General features: G+C 36.5%; 1 protein-coding gene across 4 annotated transcripts in view; it reads left to right on the top strand.

Annotated features, from left to right (window-relative positions):
* Positions 1-19,026, top strand: part of SLC25A21 (solute carrier family 25 member 21) — a 251,830-nt gene that overhangs the window by 56,086 nt on the left and 176,718 nt on the right. For 2 of the 4 annotated variants that reach the window (XM_082761253.1, XM_082761251.1), the window contains exon 2: positions 17,948-18,092. The exons of the other annotated variants lie outside the window; for them this stretch is intronic. In XM_082761253.1, coding sequence (XP_082617379.1) covers positions 18,017-18,092 — 76 coding nt within the window. In that variant the 5' untranslated portion in view covers positions 17,948-18,016. The remainder of the gene's footprint in view (positions 1-17,947; positions 18,093-19,026) is intronic. 4 annotated transcript variants of the gene reach the window in all.

Genomic DNA, 19,026 nt, shown 5'->3' with positions numbered 1-19,026 from the left:
GAATTTTAGTCTCATATAAATACAGAAGGTAGAATTTTAGTCTGAAGTCAAAGGGGTTTAGTTGTATAGGAAACAAACCTGTTATCATTGTTCAATAGCCAGTTCACCCCACCTCCAGTGCACTGACTCTAGTTGGGTTTTAACTTGACAGATTCAAAACTACTCTTAGTGGTGTTGTATCCTGTCTCAATGATGGGAGAAACAGTTTGGAGCAGTATTTAGGAACCTCCTGACAATGCTGTCCCAGATATTTTCTTGTTAAAGTGTTATAGCAGTTTGTTATTATGAAGACTGGTTCTTTCAAACATCACTCAAGCAAATTTTACATGTTGTTTAAACAAAAGAAATAGGGATGAGTTATTGGAACTGTGTCTCTTTTAACCTTATTAATGCTGTCAGCATAGATAAGAATGGACTTTTCACTAGAATCATAGGAAACTGAGTTTTTACCTGTCAGCTCTGAAAAGCCGGTGGCTTTTGAGTGTAAAACAGCTTGCAATAGGCAAAACCTCGGAGTGACTAGTGCAGTGAGCATTTTCTTACTCTTTCTGGAACTTTTTGTGCACCAAGTCAAAACAGTATGATGAGATACAGGGACTCCTCCTTTCTTTTTACAGGTTTTGTGTGATTTTCCTACATTAGACAAACTTAGAGGTTTTCTTGGAGTAACTTGTTGTTGTTGTTGTTGTTTTCCCCAGCTAAATGACAAACTCCAAACAGAGCCATAGTTTTGATCCAAGCCCCTGATTTTAAGTCCTTAGCTCTATGTTCTTTAGGTGGAAGGACAGCATAGTCTTCCCCTAGTGATTATTCTTTGGCTGTCTTGAAGCCCAAGACTGTTCCAAATCCCCCAGCTAACTTCTGCATACCAAGAAGAAGCCTAAACTCAGATTTTTCTCTTGTTCTGTGAAATTCCTTTTCATTCTTCCTGCCTGCAGTTAATCACTCTACAGTTGCCTCAGCCAGGATCTGAGGGTTCTTTCTTTGCTTTCTTAGCTTCCCATATGTAATCTTTCATAGAGCAAACAACCCCCAAAACAAACAAACAAAAAAAATCTCATCCTGTTTTTACTTAGCCAAGATACCTGTGTTTTAGAGTTTCTGTCTTTGCCTAGAGCCAGGAGGGAAAAAAACACCAATACCCATTGTAACCCAGAGGGGCTAAAGAGGAATTTTCAAGATTTTTATTTTTATTTTTTTTTCCAGGAAAGGTCATTTGATCTGATATTAGAAAACTCACAGAAATCTCTTTTTCAGGGAGAAGTGGACATACTCTACTAATGTTACAGGATAAAGAATTTCTCAGGTTTCACTGATCATTCCCAACAGTAAAACAGTTACACATTATTTCTGTACTTTCACATTCGTCAAAAAGTTATGTTCTTGCATCCTTTAATCCCTGGCAGAAACACCTATGTATCTTTAGTCCACATAATGCAGAATCTCAGTTTACCAGAGAGGCAGGTGCAAATTTCACTAGTTGCTGAGCTTAGCTAAGGCAATGAACCAAACACATGCTCTCTGAAGTGTTAAAAAAAAATAAATAAAGTAAAAAAATAAAATAAAATTTGAAAAGTTAGAGAGGTGGAGAGGAAGCTTCTTTGTGGGAGCATCCCCAGTGGTGACCAAGCATTCTCTTGGCTTTCAGACTTTGAGCAGAAAGGGAGAAGACAAACAGTTGTGTTGTTACAGCTGAGCTCACTGATCGCAAGTTGTTTGGTTAGTGGAAATGTAATTTGTTTTATATTTCTTAGAGACAATGCTGTGCCAAAACTACTTTATGATCCTGAAAACATATGTAATGCTGCATTCTCAGGTGATGTATTTGATAGTTAAGCATAGTTAATTTTGTCTCTATAGCAAAGATACTTAAACACTGTGAAAATTGTAGCTAAGATACTTATCATACCCCAAACTAAACTTAGGAGGCATTTGAATTGAACATAGAGGGAGAACAGAAAAAATTAACATTTGCTTATTTAAACTGCTTAATGGTACCCATGTAAAGATGGAAATTCCTGGGGACATTGTTAGTGAATACACAGGAAAATTACAAATTGAGTCCGTGCACTAGTTTCCAGATTCTGAGGGAAGTAACTGAGCTGTGACTCACTGAGGATCCATTTCAGTGAAGGAAGTACTCTTCTGAACAGTAAATGTGCGGCAATGCTCACTGCACTTCTACTTGACTGGTAGGAAATGTCAGTCATTGGCTGTTAGGCTTTTATGAATACAAGCACATTACATGAGACTATAAACATATAGAAGGTGAAAGTACTGTGTTAAAATTCCTTTTGTGGTGATGATGGGAACAGATCTGCAAAAATATTTTGAAAAACATTTGATGTTGCACTGCCGTCTTTGAAGCAAAAATGCCGTATCACACATATGATGGTAAATGATAGACTGGACCACAGACTGTGTCGCTGTGAGTTCAGCAATATGAAATAAACAGTTTTGAAGTGCAAGTTTTGACACTTTTGAGGAAGGGGCTTCTGCACTCTTTACATAGTAATGCATTCTTAGTGGTTGCATACTTGGTACAATTCAGTCACACACTGTGCAGGACTGAAGTGAGTCTTCTAGCAGATGGTGTTTGATAATGTCTACACATGGCTACATGTACTCAAAATTTTCCTGCTCATTCAGTCCTGTTTTTTTAGAGTCTTTTAGAGCATTGTGCTGCTCATTCCACCTTTCCTGTCTGACTATACAAATTTAATTGTATAATTTTACTGTTACTATTGCATACTATTAATTGGCAAAACCAGTCATAATCAGCTAGGTCCTCTCCTGCCTTTTACTTAGGAGAGCTAAATGCATAAAAATACACTTCAACAACAAAGTTACATGAACCAATTGATGAACCAATACATGAACCCTGTTCATTTGATAGGCATGCCCACACCCAATTTATTTTATGGCTGTGGAGCCTCATGCATGCAAAAAATCAGATGGAGAAAGACCACAACTGGAGAATAAATACAGATGGCTGATAGAGAGAAAGAAGAATTAAACTTCATATGAATGATGTTCTAATGATGATTGCTGATCCCTTTACTTAAGTGTGCCTCATGCCTTGTGAAGCAAATGATGGTATTCAGAGAAGTCTTGGGCTTAAGAATCAATTATATCAAATCCTAAGTAATAGCACTTGGACTGAACAAAAGATACTCAAAAGGCAGTGCAAGAAGTATTTTGATTCCACTGGCTAAAGACCATGATAAAGTTCTTCAGGATCCCCATTACTTCCCATCTGGAAAAAGTCTGCAACAAAAAGGAAATAGCATTGAACAAAATGGGGAAAATTAACAATACCACAGGTTAAAAATATCACGAATTAGGAAAAGAAACTCTTCAAAACAGTAAATACAAAATATATAGCTATTTTTTCAGAAAATTCTACTAATGCCAACTACAGAATTACAGGCCACTGTGAAAAAATCTGCAATACTTTGTAATGTACATATCAGTGCAGCTTTATGTACTCTGGTGCGTAAATGGTGTGTGAAAAATATAAAATGTAATTGCCCTTCAGCAGCAATGTCAAGAACCACTTAACTGTTTATCAAAGATTTAATAATCTCAAAATGGTGATAAGGTTAAATTAGCAAAGCTTTAGTTTCTTCCAATTTAAATATCCCTGTCTACTAAAGATGGCAGAATTCACTGTTTTCCCCCACTTCAGTGTAAACATGCATTCAGGTTCATGTTGGAAGTGGAAACCTGCTACTGAGGGTTGGAGGATAGGAGAGTGAAGCTTTTCTTATATGTGAAAATTTTGCATACTAACCAAAACAGTACAATAGTAATTTTTTATTGATTTAGACTACTCTTTTTAGAATCTTTAGGAGAACTGGTTAGGCTTTATGTCTGGTAGAAGACTTCTAGTTAGTAGAGCATGGCTGAAGTTACAGTCTCTGTAGAGAAGGTAAAGACTTCTAGTCAGCAATTAGTGTCGATTTAAATTCTTGTCATTTTCCAAGAATGAGAAATTTTGTTGATTTTATTTTGTATGCTGGTCACTGCTGAACATGGAATGCTTTTACACATGTCTGTAATTTTATCATTTTAATGAGAATTTATATGCAGTGAATTTTGCCTAGATGACTACATCACAGAATACAATGAAAATATAATACAAATTCATAGCTTTTGCTCTGATGATTAGAGAGAATAATTGAAATGGTGAGTCACATTCTGCTGTCTTTAACAACACTGATTTTTCCATACAAATCTATGTGTGTTTGTAGGGTAAGAAACACAGGATCTGATTTGTTCTACTTTTTTTTTTTTTTACTTTTTTTTTTTTCCCCATCTTCATGTTAAACACAGTACAATTATAACTGTCTTTAAGTAAAAGTAGGTAAATTTCAAGGATTATGATTTCTTGCTGAAGCACACATAATTATTGTGCCACTATTTCAATAAGAACTACTAGATAAGGACTGTCATGAGGTACATTTAGTAAGTCAAAGCTCTTTTCTTCTGGGACTCCCCCTGCTTTAAGGATCACTTTCTTTTACTCTGTAATACTCTGCTAGAATTTCTTACTGTAGGCCAGCAGATTTCTCAGATTTCTTCACAAATAATCAGCAAATGTAATAGGTTACAGATTTTAATTGTGTAAAATGGCAATGGTAACTCTAGCTGATAAGTCCTGTACAAAGTACGTTAATCCTTGTTTGCAGGTTGAAAAGATATATTTATATATATTGTAAAAGTTTGTGTACATATGTAGTACACAATGCAGATAGAATGGCCAGTAAAGAAATAGATGACCTCAAGAAATGTCTGATTTAACAAATGTATATCTTTAAATTGGAAATCTAATTATTTGCCTTAGTTTTGCACTGCTTGGGAACTTAATGCAAGACTATGTTAAATAAACTTATTTCCGTTTTTCATTTAACCTGAGGGTTATGGTATGACCAATCTGTTTTATATCCTCAATCAACAGATGATTGTATTTGGTAATAATTTATCAAGAATAAAAATCTGTTTTTGAAACTAATCACCTCATGTTAGGTCTGCCCTTTTTCAAAACCACCATCTGATATTCATTTTGTCTGCAAGACAAACATTCTGATGAAAATGCATCTACCACAGGATATAGTCAGTGGAATGAAGCAGTTCTACTCGTTGTATATATTTAGAATATTTTGTTTTTTCAACAGATGGACTAAATTTTAGTATTAAAGGAAAAAAATCAATAAACAAATTTGAACAAGTATCTTTTGCATTTCTGATTAGTTTTTAGCAAAATATCCTGTGGAATTTGAGGGTCAACTTGGGCCATAGCTGAGATAAAAGATTTGAAAGGTTACTTTAACTGTTTTCTGCATATGACACAACAAAGCTATGTCTTGAAGTCAGAGGGAGTGCTGAGTATGCTTTTGAATTTTGGCCCACTGAGTTTAAATGTTGGGGTTTTCTTTTGGATGTTGGTTTTTAGCTAATGTTCTCAGAATTGGCTGCTCTTTGAAAAGAGTTTGAAAGGACAGATGCATTCATGCTTTGCATGACTTGTGTACCATGAAGCCCTTCTCTGCTTAGTTAGACTGTTCTGGCCATTGCTACCCTGACATGTTCTTCTTTTAGCCTGGCAGCTGTGTCTTGCAGTTATTTCTTGGATCTTTCCTGATCAAAGCTTCCCATAATACTAAAATATAGGTTTGATCGAGCCAGCATGCAAGCCACATGCATGGAGTACGTGGAATATGGAGCACTTACATCATTATGCTCTATGTACAGTAGTTCTGTGACATGAAGTTTTGTCTCAGGAGATCTAAGAACATGAGCTGAGAACATGAAATTCATTTTAATTTGCAATGCCAGCTAGATTTAGACTTTTTGACCCTACTGAAATTCTACCCAGATTTTTATAGTGCAACAAACTTATTAAATTTTGAAGTAAATCTCAAAAGAGGTAATAAACCATTAATAAGTCATGAAATTATTTTATTATTTTTAATTTTTAAGAACTGCACGTACTGCAGCTGGACTTCTTCCAGTGTTCATTCTTCCCCAACTTTATTAGAACAAATCCAAACAGTTTCCCAAGGAAGTTATAAATTGTTATCAAAATTAGGAAGTGAGGAATTCTATGTTGTCAAGTTGGTATGATAGAGTATTTTTAATACCATCTTGTAGGTGTGAGTTGTTCGGTGTTGTGATTTGAGATCACTACAATAACTATTTGCAATTCAAAGTAGAGTGTTGTGGAGTTGATATTTTACATAGGGATAAACTTTTCTTACTTATTCTTTGCATTCTTATTTATTTATTTTACAAACTTCAAGCAGGGGGCTTTCTCTTCCCCTATAGCTCTCCCCCTTCCTCCACCCTAATTTCACTAGTGTGTTGGCCACCATGACAACATGGATTTTATCTGACAAAAAGTTAAAAAGCTTCAGAAAACAAAGAGGCTAAAAATGAAATACAGCTGTTTGCATGCAAATATAAAACAGAAGGCCCAAAATCCTTTCTACTGATTGGCTGGATTACTTGAAATAGGGCTCATTGTTTCATAATAATCAGCAGTTATTTTTCCCTATTAAAATGTACACTGACAAAGTATTGGAAACAGCTTTCCCAATCCATTTCTATAAGGAACTGGGAATATAAAACATACCTATAACTTTTACTGCCTATATGTTAAGGGACCCATCAAAAAAAAGTGGTACACATTCAAAATCCATTTTACATATACATTCATATTAAAAATGACTTTATATACTATTTTTCAATACCAAATAATACAAAAAAGTTTTACAAAGTAACATTTTTGGTAATTGGTAGTGCAGTGAGTGGGCAAACTGTTGCATCCAGTGTAAGTTCAGTTGCAGCTCTCACACATCTTTAGATCATAGTTTATTGAGAAAGGAAATATTGGCTAGGATTCTAGAATTATACACAACCTTTGAGGAAAAATGACATCAAATCAATTTCCAGTTGGACACCAACCAGGGATATTTAGAGATTTACAGCTGTTTCCTATATCATGTCACAGCAGGCAGTGAAGTCTGGCATTGCAGTCCTCATGCCCAGTATGTCTATTTATATATTTTTTTAAGTGTAACAGTAGTTCACGCATACTTAATTGTAATGAAATGAAGATTGTTTTCCTGTTAATTTCAACTAATGCTACTGTAGTATGAGAATATCCAGAGAAATGGAAATAGAGAACAAAATTTAAAAAAAAGGGGGGCATGAGGTGGGGAGGGGGGGCGGGGGGGGGGACGGGTGCGAGAGGGGGTACAACAGTAATGGGCAAAGAGAAGGCAGACAAATATTGACCCTCCCTGCAGCCAGCAATGTGTGATGACATGACAAGAAAAGAAGCCACATCCACCCACTGCCTAGCCAATGAAGGAAGGTATGTAGTTTGTAGTAACTATTCAGCCTGTCTCATGAATGAATTCTACAAACTGTTTTGAAAAGGCATCTGGTTTTGCCTTCCATGCTGAAGTCTCTTGCCTATGGGTGCAAGCAAAGAAGCAGCGATCTCCTGCAGTTCTTACTTCTTGGTTGTCCTCCAGACTGGAAAACAGTGGAAGACTGGTAGACTGGTAGCATAAGCATTTTTTTTTTTTTATTTTTTTTTGAATGCATTTTAACATTGATTTCAAAAGTTTGTATCAAGTTCCTAAAGTCAAAAATTCTACTAAACTGCTCTTCTGCTCTTTTTTTTTCTTTTCTATTTTATTATTTAATATATATTTTTTAATGGAACAGAAGTCTTTCATTTCTGCTTTTCCCTATTGAGATGAGAATTGAAAGACCGAGATGATAATTCTGAGAAAGAAGTACTTATTTGATTACTTTTAAAATTTTAACAATTGACAGCATGGAGAAGTCCAACTCTTCAGCTTGTTAGCCAGCATGACAATTGCTGACAGAGCCATTGAGATGGATCATTGTCTGATTCTTTATCTCAGGAGCATGAGAACCACTTACTACTTAAGGACTTGAAAAATAATCTTCATTGTAATGTAATGCAGTAGTCTACTTCTTTCTGGAAGAATTAACAACTAGAATGCTAATAATGCCTGTTTAGTGATGGTTTTAATGGTGAACAGTAGATTAATAGGATAAAACAAGCACTTTAAAACTGGGGTAATATGCCATATATTTTGGTACAGTTTGTATTCTAGCACTTGTTCTCTGTTTTTTGTTTTCAATACCCCTCTGTCTCTGAGGCTTTGCTTTAGTGATGCCAGTAAACTGAAGAGTGCAATGTCTCTTAGAGTCACACTATCTATTCTTGTGTTTGAGAATAACATGCATATTTATTTTGTAAGCACAATACCTGCTTTTTAGATAATAACTAGGTTGTTTGCACCATGTTTTTCATTCTTAAAGAAGTAGCTGCAATTCAGTTTTGATGAATAAAAAAAAAAAAAAAAAAAAGAGGTAGAAAAATAGCCATTGCTCCTCTTTGCCCTCTAGGTTTTGTACAGTAAGAGCAGAGTTCTCAGAAGTTTGGTATCTAAAATGATTTTGGTTTGGTCATATTTTTTTGCAGGATGACTGCTCCTAGAGTATAGATATTCATTTTTAGTTATCACAGGAAGTAAAAATATATATTAAAAAAGGGTAATATGCATGTACTACTAAGACCTATATTTAAAGTGGGGACAAATGTTCTCCTAGGGAGCTTATATCTCTCCTGGTTGAGTGGAAAGTTGTTTCTTTCCACTAGATGCCTGACTTTTTTCCTAAAGTGGTAGATCAGATAAATTCCACCCTCTAAATAAAATTGTTTTAATGCTTCCTCAGTGCAAATAAAAGAGGCCAGTGATTTTGGAGACTCTCATGCCCATAAGTGGCCCCACTAGCACTTGTTGGCCTACTCATTCATTTAAAGCTAAGCACATTGTCCATGTAAGTGCTGTATTATCCATGTAAGTCCATGTAAGACTGGAACCCAAAGCAGTAAATCAGAAAAATAACCTAATTTCTGTTTATTTCAGAGTAATTTTGGAACTCCTAACTATATATCAATTCAGCTCTTGAAATGTATTGGGGAAATAAAATAGAAATGTTGGGGAAGCAGATCTGACTGTAGCATATGGCTTAGTGTTGCTCTGAGAGTATCTTAGGACTGACCTGCAGGGTGAGGAGAGAGGGAGCCACAATTTCAATTCTCACACTGCCCATGAAAGCTCAACATTGAGCATGTTCTATTATGGCTTTACAATTTAGCCTGCTGTCTGTAGGTTGGCCTGTAAATCAATCCAGTACATATTCCTAGGGCTAAGAATGGGTACAAAGGCAGTTAGCATGGTTCAGCTGATGCATGTTAACTAGCTGAATTGAGATAACTGGACTGTATGTCTGGGACCTTTTTATTTCTGTAGGAAAGTCACATAGCATCTCTGTTTCTGCCTTGATTAGAGCCAAAAGAAATAGAGGTAGAGACTGAGGCAGACTAGAAATTATAATCTTGGCAGTGCACAGAAATTCATCTATTTAAGTACAAGCATACTATGTAACAGTTGCTCCCAACATAATTTGAGGCAGATGCCCTCAGTCTGTCCCTCTTGAAACTCAGTTTACAGTTCCTCTCACTATTTCCAGCTGTATGAGAGGCAAGAAACTGAGTCTTCAGTATTCCCCTTTTCCATACAAATGTAGGTGAAAAATCTCATTTACCTCTGTGAAATAGACTATTTAGCCTAGTTTCACTATGTATTAACTGCAGCTTGTTTTACTGTCCATTACTTTACTTTTAATATTAAATTTCATAGTGTTCTGAATCTAAATATGGTTGTCTCTATAATCCTGCTGTGAGGGTGAGAAACTGCTCGCATCTCAGATAATTTGGCTCAGTAGGAAATATTCCTTCCTTATCCTCTAAAAACATACAACTGGTTAGTATCAGCTCATTCTCAAAACCTTGTTCACAGTCCACAGTATCAGGCAGAATCAGCATGGTATCTGATATGATGTGAAGGTTGAATGGCACAGATTTCAGTTTTTTAGTGTTTTTAGGAATGGGTCAGCTGTTGTCTCTTTTGGTCATTGTGGCACAAGAAAACACAGGAGGAAAATGAGTAGAAAAGGATCAGACCTGTTTAGAGAGAGGGAAAGAGGATATTTGTACCGGTAAACTGCAAACAGGGTGAGCCTACTTACTTCAATTTGGCATTATGTATGTCTTGTTGCATAATTTTACTAGGATTTAGAAATTCCAGTGTGACTGCAAGGTCACTACTTAACTAGCAACAGGGGTGGACATCCTGAATGCTTTCAGCTCTCATTAAAATTAATTGGAATTGAGAGTTCTTAGCATCTGGTCTTATTGGGCCCATCTGTAGCACCTCTATGAAAGACTATTATAAATAACATTTTTTAGCAAATGTGTGTAAAGAGTATGTATACAAGAGTATATAACACTGAGGATATGTTGTACTTAGTGCTTGCACAGGGAATTAATCATTAGGCTTCTTTATATCATCAGTTACTTCATACATATATTTACTTTTTCAGTTATCCCTTTTTCATATGCTTTGGCAATTATTGTATTAACAGACAGATATTCATGCTGACGCTAAATCTAAAGAAAATATGACTTTATACTGAAACCCAGTAATGATTCCCCATGTGAGAGGGGAAGGTGTTATAAGACAGAGTTGTAAGCAAGTTGGAAAGTGTGACATGTTGGCTGTGTCTCCCTTAACTAAATGAATGATCTGGCAGTTGAGGAAAGGATGTGCTTTTAGCTGAGAAACAATTGGACAGAAGAGAAGAATGCTACGCCAAGCCTTATGAAAAGCCACCAGAAGAAATGTTCTATGACAGTTTCTTTTGAAGTGAGTTTCTAGGTCTTTGGAGGGAGCTTGTCCTGGCTAAATGGGAAGTACTCTTTAATTATTTGACTGCCAGAAATTGAACTATTGTGTGTATTTACCTCAGGAATAGAAAGTGAATAAAGTGGCCATGTACTGTTTATGCTTTTTTTTTTTTATATGGTGCTGTTACCACAAAATACTATTTCCCTCCTTCTTCTGAGGCATAGCCTCTAGCAAAGCCTGTAATTGCACACGTTCTCGTGAACTGCAGCTGGAGCCAGGCACTAGCAACTCTGCATGACTACAACGTCAAGTCAGGGGCTGACAGAAAGACAGCATCTCAGCATTTTCCTAGCAGGGGGATGGCCAGAACACTTACCGGATCACAATTTAAGGATCCCAATACTTAAAAAAAAATAAAATAGGTGTGAGTGTATCACTAGAGAGTGGAGTGTGAGAGAGAAGCAACTGGGCAATCACTGGGGAAAAATGGGCACACCTGAAAGGAGATGTAATACAAAACAAACAGCATGTTACTTGTATCTGGATTCTTGATCCCTTTTTCAGCTGAGATGCTCGTTTTAGAGTGCACAGTGAGTATTTCATCCAGCTGGTAACCAAAATGAGAATTTCTCTCCTGAGAGCAGGATACAGCTGTGCTCTTTGTTGTGTAATTGCTATTGACAAGCACAGAAAGAATAGATGTGGTTTAAATTCCCTCAGGCCTGAAGAGCCTTCCCATGTGCTGGACAAGTCCCCTCTTGCTGCCTCCAGAGATGAGTAGTACCAGGAGAGGTTCCTCCTTCACCCTTGCTGCTTGCACTGGGCATTGTGCTGAATTCTTGAGTGCAAGAAGGCCAAAAGCAGAGCCAGAACTGTTAAATTAATGGCAGAGGGGCAGCCAGCTCATTTCTTGCTTTATCTAGTGATTGTTTAATGCAAAATTCAAAACCAGGCTACATTAAAAGAAGTTGACAAAGAAATAAAAATCAGAAATAAATTCTCATAAGTGATAGAATAGTGGGCCAGTATCCTCCATAAAATGACAAAAGAAAAACTACACCTGGCAAATATTTATTTGCAAGCTCCTAGGAACCAGGTGCATATGAATAAGGTAGATAGACCATTTCCTACTCCATTGCCATATTTCGGCTGTGGTGCTTGCTGCAGAATTAGAACTGTTTTTAAGAAAAAAGCCTGGCTTGTGGAAAGCCAGCTACTGGCAGCAGCGTCTGCCTTTACGGTAGATTCCAAAGGCAATTGTCCTGATGGCTTCTAACTTCCTTTGGGGACTGTAACGTGATTACATTGCTGTGGGGCTGGCTAGACAACTCTTCCTCTGGGAGCAGTTTAACCTTTAATTTGGTGGAATTTGCGCTGTTGCATATCTGTGTACGAAGGTAATATATTGTGGTTTGTGCTTTGGATGTGCATTGTCTATTTCCACATACAGTTTAAATTGAATCTGTGTTATGTGAAATCAACATATTGCCTTCAAAGACCACCTACCATCAGGATCCTGACATCATGTTTTTCTTGAGAATCAGTGTGGTAAATTGTACAGATCATGCTTTCCAGCCTTAAGTATTCTTATAGCAAGCAGTTTGCTAATCAGGCAGAGCAATAATAGTTGAAGCACTGTTCTTTTTAATATAAAAATGTTCACATATTACATATGTTTTATCCATTCTTTTTTTTTTTTTTTTCCTTTTTCACATGTGCAGTTTTGTAATGTTCTCAATTCCCTCTGGCCCTATTGACTTTACAATGATTTAAAGATTTTAAGGATTTTAATTCTCCTAGTTCTCTCCCTCTCCACTCTTAACATTTCTCCCTTTAGATTTTATTGGTCTCAGGAAAAGTTACAAATCAATAACTATTTTTAATAAACCTTTTTGTTTTATTTCCATTGCAACTCTTCTATGGAGTGTGAAGAACTTTTTAAGGATAAATACTATTTTTAATATTTTGCATTTCTTCAGCTATTGGTATTAGCTAGCAAAATTCTGTGAGTATTAACACGTGTTATAGAAACAGAATTCCTAATCAACTAGTTTACTAATTACTTAACAATGATGTCATGATAATCATAATAGAATACAGAGCAGTAATGTGCTTTTAGTTGTACTGTATTTCTATTTGTATTGATTATATTCCCCTAAATCTTTTTAACTAGTTTAATCCAGACAATTTTTGAATCTTTTCCATTTTTCAAGCTTTATCTTTTGAAAGGGAGTCAGAATTATTACACATATCCAAATAATCTTTACATTTGAATTCAACTTTGTAAGTTTCATTAATAATTTATCCTCATTCAAATGTATCGTTTAAATAGTATAATTAGATGGAATGAATTTCCAGTTATAGTGTCTGTTTCATGTCCATGGTAGATCCTTTTTTTATAGGACAAAGGAAAACTAAACAGGGAGATAAATGAAATTTGGGGGTTTTACATTACTTAATGTACATATTCATAAGAAATGCTCAGATGTATTACCTTATTTAGTGTATATATTCATATGGAGCTTTTTGTCTGGTAGACTCAGTGTGTTGTTAATATTATTGGTACCAAAATTATTACTAAAATAATTTGACAGTGTAGGTTCTGAGGGACCTCTGGAGGTCTTTTGGTCCAGCTCATAGTGAGGCAAAGTTAGATGGGATTGGTCAGGTTATGTCCAGTCAAGTTGTCACATTTCTGAGGATGGAGATTCCAGAACCTCTCTGCAAATCTTGTTCCAGTGCTTGACAACTGTAGCTGTGAAAAAAAAAAAAAATGTTATTTGCATTGTGGCAGCTGTATTGGGATCAAATCAAGAGCCAGGGCTCTTTGGGTTAGTAACTTACTTCAGAAATGTAGATTGAGTTTTAAATTGTTTTGACAGAAGAATAAACAAATAAGAAAATAATCTCTAGTACCAGTGCTAGGTAGATGTCTCCTCTGATGTAGCATGTACCATCCTAACAGTTACACACTTGAATTCAGAGGTCATTATGTTCAACAAATGAGTTGTTGGCAGGACTTGATATTACTGCAATGATGAGTGACAGAAAACACCACTAAAAGATGACAGAATTTCTTATTGAGAACATAACATATGGATCAGAATTGTTTAAAGCTGAGGTGTACCTAAGGTGTCCACATATAGACCTAATTACTTTTACTTACACTTCAGACTACAAATGATGCAAGAGAGTATTCTGTGAGCCCAAGCATTTGCATGTCATTGTTCAGCCTCAGGTAGAAACAGTGGATCTGATCCTGCTCTGTGACAAATTGGTGACAACAGAAAGGTTGCTCTCACTGACAAGCCTTACTAAAGCTAAAGATCAAAAAGATCTTTATTACTTTAAGATAAGATTACTTTAAGATCTAAAAAGATCTTATTACTTTAAGGACTATGTGGATTATATGCGTGGTATAATTTACAGTATTTTTCGCTGATTTAGTTTTTCTTTTGTATTGTAATCATAGTGGTTTGGTTATTTTATTTTTTATTTATTTTTTTCTCTGAGTTTGAATTAAATTTTCCTCTGTGGAGCCAAAGTGATTCTTTGTGCTCATTCTTAAGATGTAGCAATCATTGCATTGGGATATTGGGAATCTGAGTCTTTCAATGCTTTTTATAATTTGGAATTGCTCATTGTAGCTGCAGTTATTGTAATAAATCTTTTCAGTCAATGCCACCATAGTGTTAAAATTCACCGGGGAAAGGACTGGATTTTGGTGCTTTAACAGGTAGAAGAATGTCTACCAGGAGAGACGTTTTGCTGTCTCATTGTCATAGTCAGTAGCTTGGGTCTTTTTTTTTTTTTTTTTTTTTTTTTTTTTTTTTAGCAGCTGTTTGAAGCTGGTCAGGAGTTTGGAATGTTAGACTAACTCCCAGGGAGTTGGATTAATGGGCAGGTGATGCAGTCATGGGTATCACATACCTCTCCAATTTTTCACATGGATATTACCTCCATGTATATGGAGAGTGAGTGTGTGCTACGTACATATATCTTCCAGAAAGTCCAGGCAGCTGTATTTTTGTTAATAATGTATATGGAACAACATCAGAGTCAGGTGGTGGGAAAAGCAGTGCATTTCATAAATTTATGAAATACAGCGTAAGTATCCATTTACATTCTAAATCTGTAAAATAATCCTTTCTATTAAGAATGAACATTCTCACTTTAAAAAATAGAAAATGGGAATATGTGCATAGCAGTATGACAAGGTTTTGTAGTTTGCAAGTCAGTAAAGAGCAGCCGTGTGGTGAATGTCATTTAGTTCTACTTTTGCCCCAGATGTTCTGAGTCTAGAAATTTAAGATAGGTTTCCTATGTGCAAGTGCAGGCCATCACTGCTAAGTGTTTCCAGACTGCATGGGTGTGCTTCAAACCTATGTATATGTAGCATGTGTCATGCACAGGGGACAACATGATTGTAATTCTAGCATTGTGCTCTGTAACATTACTGCCTGCTGCTCAACTGATATATTTTAATAGGAGGTCTTTGTCTAGCGTTCATTTATGGTACTTTCTGTCTTCTCATTTTTGAAGCTATTACCCATAGTTTTTAAGCAGTCTTTGCTGATAATGTCACTTTAAAGAATTATTTTTTTTCTGCCTTTCTGTGATGGCTCGATCCTGGCTTCTGGGCAGCAGGAAGGGGTGAATGTGCCTGACAGTCAGCTTTAAGTGCCTGATGTTTTGCAGACACAGACAAAATCCCTGTGGGAAGGCTGAGGATGGCACGTCACAGAGATCACTGCTGTCCCCTTCCACTTGAGAACAGGGGCTCCCCAGACAGGAACTGTCGCAAGAGTGTGAGGTGGGCCTCCTACCTGCTTGTATACTGCTGGGGGGAAATACCAGGTGTTTAACCGGTGTGTCTTAGTCCCTGGCTTCGTATGCTGCTGAGACTCCACCTTCTGCTTATGGATCACATGAAATCAAAAAAGGTTTCCTCACTTTTCTTCATCATACATTGCAGGAGGCAATTTGTGAAGGGTCAAAGATGTTAATGTGTTATTTCTATATATCTAGATATATCTATTATATATATCTATTCTGCTACATCTAGATCAGAAATGAGGCTACTGTATGAAAACCAATATGAGGTGAGCAACAACAGCATCAGGCTACTGTAGGACTGTTGTGGTTTTATAGGCCATATACATGTTCAAAGGACCTGTCTAAAAGGCTCAAATAGAAAACTAGATTACTTTGGACCTGGGAAAAACTTTCTAGAATTCAAATGGAGCTTAAAGTGTCTGTTATCCAAACTGTGTGATTCAAGTGCCCGCTAAAATAGGCACCTAGACTCATTGCTGACAATCTTTTTCTCTTTTGTGTTCTTAAACTGGCATACTGGGATGGGCTTTAGGTTCAACTGAGGATTGCTCAGTACCATTCTGAAAAACTAGCTGTTACTGTGCATTGTATTTATTAGGTTATGAGCCTAGGAGTTATGGTATCCAAAGTCACTAGTCAGTTTTGAAAAGATAATTTACATCAGTAAAATTAATTCCAACCACAAAGCATTGCGCAGGATGCAGATTATGTAAAGATATACGGTTTTGTGCTTGTCTTCAAATTAAAAGCAATAAAGCATTCTGAAACAAAGTATCTTACATTCAAAGGTTTCCTAATTATTTTTAAATAATTTATCCATAGAAATAATTGCATGCTAGCTGCCTGTGCAAGAATCAGGTAGCTACCTAGCACTGCCATGATGTAAATATATGTAATGTAATTTGTGTTACGCTTTAGTAAAAATCCGTCAGTGGTGATCTCATGTTTTTTTCAATTACATATACAATGAATTTACTGGCATACAGAGTACAGATCACCTGCAGTGTTGATACTCTTTATTTCAGGGATCTTGCTAAAGAATAAGTCTAGACATTCAGAAAATGTGTTTTTATGGAGGTCTTGTAAAATTCCTCTTCAGTTGAGCCCATTAAAAAAAAGTTACATCATAAATGTTGTGCATTTAGAAGGCCTAAAAGTTCCCTTGGATCGGTTCAGTCTAGCAAACTTATTCATGCGAGGCCAATTCATATGAAATGGGCTTGTTTGCAGCCGACTTTTCTCTTTAACATATTATGTAGGAGTAACTTGATTCTGAAATTGCTGTCTACCTACTGCAGAACTTGTAGAAGGCACAGAGGAGGTTTTGTGACATGAGCAAATCTTTGTAGGAAAAAATAGTAGCAAGCTGAGTTAGGGGCTGTACAAAAGAACTGTAAAAATGTTTGATTGCTGCTTAAACCTAAACAGGGACATATAAAAACAATAATAAATATGTATGCAGCCCTCTAATATGCTTGGTTGCACAATTTCTGACTGGAAAAGCATAAGTGAGTAATTAGATAATTGCTGCCTTGATTGAGCTTAATAGGAAACATTTCAATTAGGCTAAAACTACACAGAGAGGAAGTAGGCTTTTACAAAGGGAAACATTCCTTGTCATGCAACTGTCAGCTCTTGCCCACACTAAGAGATGGGATTAAGTGGATCTATGCAAAGGAAACAAAAAGAAGTAAAGAAAATGAAAAAAAATGATTGCAGTAATTAGACTTTTACTTAAACAGTGTCTTCTGATACAATTTCTTGATGATTCCAGTTTTGATAACATAGCTCTTACAAACCTCTTGGCTGCAACAAATTATGATGTTAAATCCATGGAAGAGGTTATGATTCTGCTTTTAAAAAAGAGACAGAAAGATAGAAAACTGTTCTTATTCTGCGTGGTTTAACATTTTTCAGATCATCCTAAACTGCCAACAGCATAAAATGTGAAGCGTGAGGATATATATTTTCTTGTGGAAAGTGCCTATGCACTATACAGAATACAGCAATTTCTCTGCAGGACTCCTTGCTTGTTTTTGCCAAGAGTTCATTCCCTCTCCGCAGTGGATGGGTAAATACCTAAACCGGCACTGCGAGATGGCTGAGGCCCGTTTTCTCCTGGGTGGTTTCAGAGAACCCAGCCATACCCATTGCCATGTGTGGCAGTCCAGCTTACAGGCATGCTGTCGATATTAATGCCACCCTTACCTTCATACCAACAATCAGGAAAGAAGGTTCTTCCATGGCTGGCTGCTGTGTTAAAATAAAGCTGAACAGATGCTCTGTTTCCTTCTACTATTACCTCCCCCCAGGGCTGCACTGCCTCCTATGATGAAGTCACATGAAGCAATTACTGAACGTACAAGTCCATTACAACTCCTATGGGCCCAGGAATCCAGCTGGGGACACGAAGGAGTGTAAAGACTAAGATGCATGAATTGAAGAGTATGCGGGAGGGTAAGAAGCACATTTAATACAATGCTTTTCTCTTGTGGGAAAGGCTTTTTTTTTTTTTTTTTTTTTTTTTCTTCCATGGTTTGCCTGTCTGGACAAATGACAGCTGAACAGCCATTTGCCACCTTAGAAAGAACAGCCGAACAGCCCTCTTCATCTAACTAGCTATTTTGTTAGGCTAAAAATGAATGTTCTTTATTCATAAGCCCATTGTATAGGACATTACCACTGTCTTTGATAGCTTATCTTCAACTACAACAGACATTTTCTAAGCTAAGCAGGACCATGCTGGTTTAGTACCCACGTATGAGGACACGTGTATGTTGTGAACAAATCTGGTTTTAGGAATGAATACTCAGAAGAGACGTTTTGGCTCTGGGAGATGTGGTCAGCACTGGGAGAGGTTAAACAATCTGTTAAACCTTGAATCAGTATCCTAATGCAGCATTAGGAGATGCTGAGCTACTTGAGGAATTGTCTTTTGGGAGCAGTGCTTAATAACAAATGTTTGTGTTTATTAAAGATGCCACTGGAGCCTTTGGCTGTGCAGTCTGTTCCCCATTGTGGTATTTTATGGTAGAGGTTGGAGCATTTCAATGACAAAACGAAGGAATCTCATCTGTCTTTGAGGAGAGGCCAGATTTCATCAGTGTTTTGCAACTTAGTATTTAATTTGGGTCTGAATGTCTGAAGTGTTCATGTACTTTACCATCAAGGATGCTATGTACTCCGTTAGTAAGAAGAGATGTATGTATCAAAATCATAAGCTTTCATACATGTATAAAGAAAAAAAAAAAAAGCTTTTGAGTAAGTTTATACCTGCAATCTTTTATGTAGACACTAGGAAAGGAACAAAGCAGATGCTGAGTTCCATTAGATATAGACTGCTGATTTTAGAGGGAGGTTTGCTTTATATGCCAAAAACGAGAACAAATTT

Source organism: Aythya marila (assembly GCF_965140915.1).
Source record: "Aythya marila genome assembly, chromosome: 5".
NCBI lineage: Eukaryota > Metazoa > Chordata > Aves > Anseriformes > Anatidae > Aythya > Aythya marila.
This window is presented reverse-complemented; position numbering and strand designations above follow the sequence as displayed.